We start from the raw sequence: 8846 nt of genomic DNA on the forward strand, positions 1-8846 counted from the left end.
CAAATACAAGAAGCAACTTCAAAAAATCATTAAAAATCACGATCTGGTACAAATTCTACATATCAGTGGGGAAACTAGGGAAGTGAAATGGCTGTGAACAATGCATCATGGTTAACTAAGCAGGAATAAGTCATTTCTTTTGAGAAAACAAAAGATAAGGGTTGCAGATGAACAAATACACATTTTCTTTTCATTGTCTTTATTTTAAATCTTTGTTTTACTTTATTACAGCGCAGACAAACATACATTTCTGTTTAATCAGTAATACCTATGATAAACGAATATGACATTTTTCATTTCTTTCTGTTATAAATGTTTAATGTAGTTGTATTAGTTTTGTATTTTATTAATATTTAACCTCTACTGTACACTTCTGTGGAAAATCACATTTGCGTTACATTATAAAATATATATAATCTTTTACAACTAAAAAATGAATAATATTTCACATCACAGATATGATATACATGGTAAGAAAGTGGGATATACAAAACAAAAATGCAAATGAATTACCATGTGAACAATGGAAACCAGCTTTAGTTTTCATGTAGCACTGTTAAGAGTACAACATTTCGGCTGTGGAGCCTTCTTCGGAAGAAGTGTTATCTCTTTTCTTTTCCGCATGGAATAAACCTTTACTTGTTCATTTGCTCATTAATACATATGCACTATCTATTGCAGCCAGATTAATTGTTCTCTGCAGTATGCACCATTATGTAGAGGTTAGTACTCTGCGAATGCCATCTTATCAGTGTCATACTTGTATCACTATTCGAGTGGTTACATTTTACACCCCCACCTTTGCAACTTGGTACAGTAGGTTATTATGGGAGCAGATGTTTGTGCCTTTACTATTAAAATCCATCAGTGTTAGCAGAACATTGTTTTCCTTAATGTCACTACATACAGTATGCTAGTACTTGTGGTCTTGTTCCAAAACCTAGTGGCACTATTCATTTCACACAATGTGTATGACATGAAAGACATACCATTTTCAAGACATAACTTTGTGGTTTTAATATGGTCTTTCCAAGGCTGTTTGTTCTTACTAGAAAAAATGTTCTTCCACTTCTTATGAATTAAGGTCTTCAGTCAAGAATGTGAATCTTGGGCAGATGTGCAGTGTGTTATATTTCATTGTCATTGCAAGAGACTGTTTCCTGGATTTTTGAATTGCTAGTTGTTTCATACTGTCATTTGTCTAGGTTTTTCAGTGGAATTTGCAGTGCTACAGTCATACCCTTTTTTTAGACTGAACCGACATATTAGATTCCTTCTCCAATTCCATGTGAAACCAAAGGCTATTCTCGCTTCTACTACAGAAACTGAGTAACTGAGGGGCTGGAAAATCTAAATTTCTCTAGTCACTGCCCATATGTTTTAAGGGAGTTCCAGCAACAAGAAATTACCATGTCTGGAACAGCCATCTTCCTAAAAACTAATGTTTGTTTTTTTGGTCTTGAAAACTTTAATGAGAATGTGAGTGCTTCATTCAGTTCTGCAATCTCCTTTTGATGTTTTTCATCTTTTATCAAAAGGTTGGTGTATTTACAGTAATATTCAAATATTTTGGCTGGACAGAATATTTGAAAGGTATGCTCTTTATAATGAGGTACTGTAGATAATCACCATCATTATTGAAGGAAATTACCCTTAATAGTTAAATGTGTCAGCAAGAAATATAACTACTACAGATGTGTATAGCTTTAAATGATTAATTTGTTTAACGAAGTTGGCAGCAATCTTAATGAGTTGTGATTGTGCTACTTTTTAGGCTCTAAAATCTTTAAGCAATTTAACCTATTCTGAAATATATATAATCTTTAACAACTCAAAAATGAATAATATTTCACATCATAGATATGATATACATGGTAAGAAAGTGGAATATACAAAACAAAAATGCTGTGTAATCAAAGATGCAATAATGCAAATGAATTATCTATATCAAACATATTTTCTATGTAATACCTTATTTTGTCCGCTAAAATGTAGACATTCAAAATGAATAAGGCTTGTAACATCAACTTTCCTTGCAATACAATGCGAAGTCAACAGCTGGATGAGATCTGTTTACTCCTTCATTTAACATTTCATGGATTAAAAGTTCATAATATAATATTTTCAGATTTTTTTCATTCAAATTAGCAACACTCAATGATGACCAGGTAAGCAGATCCACAATGGTTTAATGATTACAAAATGTGTTTCAATAACAATCCATCACTGTTTTCAAAGCAGTGTGGTTAAAGTGATACCTGTTTTTTAAATCACATATCTAGGTTGTGGAAAATATATGCATCATTGCAGCAATTGAGGTACAGAATCGGAATCCAAAGTGTTTATTGATAACTGCGGGGGCTGTAATCATAATGATAAGTTCATCTTATAGTTAACATTTTTTTAGGAAATTTTTAAAGGAATTTTCTTAAAGCCAAGATTTAATTAGAATCTCCAAGCATTCATTATCAGAAAGGTACTTATTCTGGTAAAGGTCATGGAAAGCATAGTACTCAACATACTATGGGATGTAATCCCTGGATACATAACTAATCAAAACTTGCATGGGAAGTGAGAGGAAACCAGAGAATCCAGAAAATCCCTCCATGGAGAGGAGGGAGAACATACTGTAGACAGTTGTCCGAGATGCCATTGCTGGATTTCAAGTAATTACAAAACCTCCTTTTTGTTCAACCTTGACAGAGTCCCTATTATCAAGGCTGAAATGTAACCTAATATAGAAAGCTAGAGAGTTTTTTTACAGGCAACCAGTTATTTAAAATGCTATAGTCATGCACAGGGATGTGTTACAACTCAGAATGATTGTTGTTCAGGATCAATGTGGAAGACATTTGATATATAAAGCAGGTTTTATTAAAAATATTGAAGTGTGCAACCTTTGGTGAGACTGCTCACTGTGCTTGGCATTGGTAACATGATTTGGGAAGCATAGCTGAGACAAGTGCAATGTGTACAATACATTAATTAAAAAAAAATATGTGTTGCAAAGAAGCTGCTTTGCATTGTCTATAACATCTGTGCAATATCATAACATAGGTTGTATACAATGGGTTTTCAATTTTGAGAGCTGATCATTCTTAAATGAGTCTTAAATTTGGTCTTCAATGATGCTGTTCTCTGTATGACATGGCAGGACCCTGTATACTGTGCAGTATGTGCGCCACTTGTATTGTGCTCAAGCTAACAGATCATGCATTGGTTTAAGAAATGTATTAAGAAAACGCTCTTGAAAGCCATGTACGAAAACTGAATTAAATTAAAAAATGATTAGACAAGTTATAAATATTTTTCTAATATTTATTTCAGATAATATATAAAAATATTAAATAGAAAAAAACATTTAAAATATACATTTTGATAATATAAATATATTTATAAAGTACAGTAGTGTTATTGTTTCAATTTCTATTGCTTTCAACAATTGATCTGTTAGATCAACAACTGTTTTTAGATAGGTGCACAACAGGACAGAATCTGACAATAAAATAAATGGAGCCAGTGGTTGTAATCAAGTTTCACCGCCTTCGTCTTGAAGTGAAATGTGCAAGCCTCTGAAGCATCTCTCTTGTTTTGACATGCACAATTTCCCAAGCACACTTGCTGTTGGCCTAAAAAAGTAAAAAAAACCAACAAAAACTAGTTATTTCTTCAGAAAAATTAAAGCAAGTAAAATTCTACACTTTTGTTTAGAAAAACAAGTTATCTTGTTTTATTCAATGGTATTCAAAGATATTGAACTAAAGCTGATTCCCCATCTAAGGTAAAATGTGTTAAAAGTCCTGATAGTGTTCTCCTAAAATGTATTAAAATAATTTATTTCAAGTTTAGTGTAACTTTTAGCAGGATTTTTATTTCACCTGATTCTCTTATTTCACCTGATTTTCTGTTGATTTATCCTTAGGGATATTAGCTCTAGCTCTTTCATTGTCAAGTATTTCAAGTATCTTTCATTGCTTGCTTTCAGGAAGTGCACATGTTTGCACTAAATACAAACTGCCATGGTTATTCAAACAAACAGAAATATATTAATATACTGTAGATTCTAATTCAGAGGTGTCAAGCATAAGGCCTATGTGCTGTGTATGGCCTACCAAGATCATTTGTCCAGCCTGTGTGACAGTTGTGAGATCAGAGCCATTGGTTATGAGTTCCACATACTGTAAACCTTTTGGTTCTCTACCTTTATCCATTCAGAGTGCCCCTGCTTGATGTTATCATTATACTGTATCATTATACTGTATCACTGTATCATATCGATTTAAAAAGTTTGACAGGGGCATATCTTTGGTGGGAATAAAATCGACATGTGCTCACACTTCTCTCAACTCCACCTCCTAATTTTGGAGAAAGCTCAATAACTGAACCACCTTTGATGTCAGAGAATCTATACTATTCTTTAATATCTCAAAAGAATATTTTTGAAAATAGTGATAAGGTCCTTGTAGTCATGTCACAGAAGAAAAAGAAGTGGAGAAATACAGTATGTAGCAATAGTTGTAGAAGTGAATTTAATTCTGTTTTTATATAGCTGATACTTAGCAAATAAATAGTGTTCTGCATTTTTGGCGTTTACTTTTTGTCTCAACATTTCCCTTTAACCTGGCCATTTGTTTCCCAGTTAAAAACACCAAAACTCTGCTAATAATGAAAGAAGGCAAATTGCTTTTCACTTATCAAAAATGCTCTGTGTTAGTCTTATCAATATCGGTTTTCTGACATGATGTTAAAAATAAGGAGCATGGTCAAATCATTGAGTGAAAGCAAAAAGTAATTGGCTACAAAGAGCTGTCCATTCATTTTTGGCAGTTGTTGATCGATATGACTTAAGAATATAATTTTCAAGGGAACAGATATATTTACATAGCATATAATAATCAAAACTATGATATTTTAAATACTTAAGCTTAAATCCTAAAACAATCCCATACTCAGATGGTGATGAGTAAGTCTTGTCAAAATAGGATCTAGTGAAGATGCAATTATTTACAGTATATGAAGACTGCTTATTTTAATGAGAGGTATATAATTGTGATTTAACACTGTAGAACACCCTAAATAAATAATACTGTCATAATTTTAAACTAATGCTATTGAAAATAATGCTTTGTAACTGTTAATTTGCCTAATATTTCAATAATATATGGTTTGCACACTATAACACCTGTGCCTTCTTAATATGACAGAGAATCACACACAGTAATTACAATGTATAATAAACAAATTAAATAAAAGCTTGGGAAGCAAGAAGTACTAATATGAGTGATTCAATATAAGTGAGAATATAGGATTAACCAACAAAACATCAGACCTACCTTGTTGTTTAGAAAGGTCTCAAGTTTGTCAAAGCATGTGGTTACTGCGTCATGGTGTGTTGAGTGAGGAGAGTGCATCTGAGAATTGAAATAATGTCATTATTTTAATAAGATGTTACCCATTAAAGCCATATACATTTTGTGCACTGGAAGCCCAGTGTACAAACAGCAGAGCTAAGGTATCTTACATATAGTACAGTGTATATATACAGTATGTATAGATGCATATTACAGGAATCTGAAGTAAGTACTCACACATGAACTAAGCACAGAGTGAGTATGAACCACCCCATCAACAAATTTCTTTGAGTTCTTGAAGGGATTGTCTTTGCTGTAAATCACTGCAGTCTTATCAATGATGTTGGTGAGCAGCATTTTGTTATGTTTCACCTGAAAAGAAAAATGCGATATGAACTCCAATATTTTTTCTGTTAATTTGTATCAATAATCAATTGATACATTTTGCATTGAAACAGAGTAAAGTTAACAATATTACAATAAAAAAATAAAATTCTATTTAACTGTATTTAACTTACCACATTTGTCACTGCAGTGACATCACAGAGATTTGCATCATCAAAGTAATGTTCACATTCTGGGGAGATGTTTGTATTCTAGTAAGAAAAATCCAAGAAGAACAATATATATTTTTTATTTCATATGGAATGCATAAAATATTTATTGGTGTGCTGCTTAAATATCTAAAAGCTCATGAAATTTATTTTTTAATTTATTTTTAAAAATCATTTGTTACTAGAACAAGTTGATTTATAATTGTTTATTCTATCAGCATGAGATCAGTTATACGAATTAAAAAAGAACTATTTACCAGATTGTCCAGATCCCACAATAGGTCCCTCCATTTAATATGTTCAAAACAATGCTTGTGTGCTTGAAGAATCGGGAGGAGAAAGCAGATGAGGGCAGCAAGAAACGCAATTCTGATCCAACACATATTTCCTAAAAATCAAACAACACAAAAATCAATAAAACCTATATCTACATAAACAAAACAATCTTTATAACATAACTATATTATAATGGGAGATGGCAAAAATAATCTTTAATACATATTAAACTTGTAATAGACACAATACACTACTTTTAGTAAAACATTTGACATCTAGTAAAACACTCATAAAGCCTATATTTGAATAACAAGAGGTCCTCAGAACTTTCAGCTCTATTGCCTGGATTATAACCTAAGCTTGAAACATTTATACCCTTACTTAACTCATCACTCAGTCATATTTAGAATGTTCTAGGGTGTAAATTGCTTTTATTTACAATAACATTTTTCAAAAGCCTCTTTTTTTCTTGTCAAAGTATATAGCAGCTCTGTCATGATTGTTAATAAAGATGAAACAGCTGTCCATGGCTGTTTGCTTTGATGTTGAATTTTTCTAGCTTTGTAAAACAATCAGAGATCATTAATATGCAAATTATATATTGATTATGTGGAAATAATTTGGAAAATGGAATATTCAACAACAGGAAAGTCAGCTTATGATTGATAAAAGTAAAATTGTCCTAAATTAAAATAAAACAGACTCCTATGGAGAATTCAGTCATCCTCCTTTAAAATATGCAAGAATACTGTAAGCACTTAAGAAGAAATGCATCATAGGTTAGAGAGTAAGGTTACCTTACAGGTGAAGATCTTTGGGCTTCAGTTCTTGAGCAGGTTTTGGATGTCGTTCCTTGATCTTTGTTGCCGTTCTGTGCACTGTTGTAGTTCTTATATACCATGTTGTCAACCCTAAGGGGACACCGCACCTGTTAGGTTTACACAAAATGAAACATATTTGTGTCACTGTGCACTAGGCAGGAACAGTTATTTCCAGGTAAAATGCCCACACAGTGGAAAACTCTGTGTAGGTGGGAGGCTTGCACATTTTGTTTTCCACATTTTTATAGCATAAGACTCTATAACAATATTAGTACTAGGTCAAGTCAGGTAAAGAGTTTGGTTGGCAAGTCATCTGTGGGCAAATTTAACCTAAATACATTTTCAGATCTACAGAAGTTGAAGCAATAAAGCTAAGTTGTCAAAAAGAAAAAAAATCCTCAGCTATTTTTACAGTAATATTGCCAATACATTTACAATCACAATTTCTACAACTGCCACTAATATTCATAGTTAATTATGAAAATATTAACATAATTATTTGTATGCTGTAGTTGTACAATAATTAACAATTATTGTAATATTAGTAATAAAACAAGCAGAAGAAAAGCTTCTTCTTCTACATTCCCTGTAGAAAAGCTTATGAAAAAGTTAACTCTAAAGAAACTTCAATAATTCAAAAGTATATTTTGACACAATTAATTATTTCTGGAACATTGCATGCAACTTCTCAGTGACTCAAAAGTAAATGGACATGTACATAGGCTATGGTTCATTTTTCAGCGTTTTTTTGCATTTCCTGTTTTCTCCCTTTAAATGTTCCTTTTTGTCATTTTTAAATCCTTTTAATCCAGCAAAGTTAAAGTTTTTTTTTTTTCATGGAGCAAATATTCATATTTTTCATATATTAGTGTTATCTCTCGGTGAACATGTACTGGTATAATCACTTTCAATCACTTACAATAACTTTTACAAAATGTGCAGAATATTTGTTCCAAAGGCAAAACGCTCTGACAATACGTGAAAGGAGACAAGCTCAATTTTATAAGTGATGTCAGAAAGATCTAGGTTGGAGTACAACTAGTTGACTCAGTTCGTTTTATGTGTCTCACCATATTGGGTCCTAATATGCAAATGCAATTTTGAGACAAACAAACATTATTAAAACTGTTTCTGGAATTTCTTTTTTAAAAGATAAGAAAAAGACTCCAGCAGCATGCTGTGTCTTCAGAATGATATTTTAGCTTTTACTTAAAACAGCTCTATTACATTTCTATTAAATTAGTGTGACCTGCTGTACTGTGTTGTCACGAAGAATAATGAAACCTATGTCAAGTGTTGGGAAAAAGGAAGTGGAGCAGGTTGAGCGGGTGTCTTAGAAGAAAAGTGAAAGTAAATCCTGTGAATTCCTGTACTTTAGAAAATGAGATTAGGTACAGTAAAAGCAAGAAAAAGGGTGTTTTACATCACCCACACCTTTTCCGGCCTTAGGCTTGATTTATTTTTGCAGCATGTCTATATGTGAGAGATGTAGTCAAAAGTCTATTGCCTTTAAAATGACCAAAAATTATATTTTCTCTCTGACTGTGATGCCATTGTTATGGAGTTTCCACATTAAATGCATTAATGTATATTTCCACAAAGAAATTAAACGAAATTATAATTTTACGTTAATTCCAGTATAACACCTTTTCTTACAATGTCAAAAATGTTAGATTCTAAAATACCACAATATGAAGGGAAATTATTTATCCTTAACCCATCAAAATTCCATCAGTGATTTTTAGAATAAAGACATTACAGTATATTGATTGCTCATAGTGAGGTAGGGAGTGGGTCTCACAGTAGTAACGGCGTACAGAAAAACAGTTTTTTATCATAAAGGT

At 32.1% G+C, this 8846-nt stretch overlaps 1 protein-coding gene across 1 annotated transcript; it reads right to left on the minus strand.

Annotated features, from left to right (window-relative positions):
• Positions 1–3536: 3536 nt before the first annotated feature.
• Positions 3537–7082, minus strand: ifnu (class II cytokine, IFN-u). The gene is made up of 5 exons (XM_088918165.1): positions 6984–7082; positions 5870–5947; positions 5589–5723; positions 5334–5411; positions 3537–3629 (listed from the first exon to the last, which is right to left on the minus strand). The coding sequence occupies exons 1-5, from the start codon at positions 7080–7082 to the stop codon at positions 3537–3539; spliced, it is 483 nt and encodes a 160-aa protein (XP_088774291.1).
• Between the last annotated feature and the right edge of the window lie 1764 nt (positions 7083–8846).

The sequence above is a fragment of the Atractosteus spatula genome, chromosome 6 (assembly GCF_055471065.1).
Source record: "Atractosteus spatula isolate fAtrSpa1 chromosome 6, fAtrSpa1.hap1, whole genome shotgun sequence".
Classification (NCBI taxonomy): Eukaryota; Metazoa; Chordata; class Actinopteri; order Semionotiformes; family Lepisosteidae; genus Atractosteus; species Atractosteus spatula.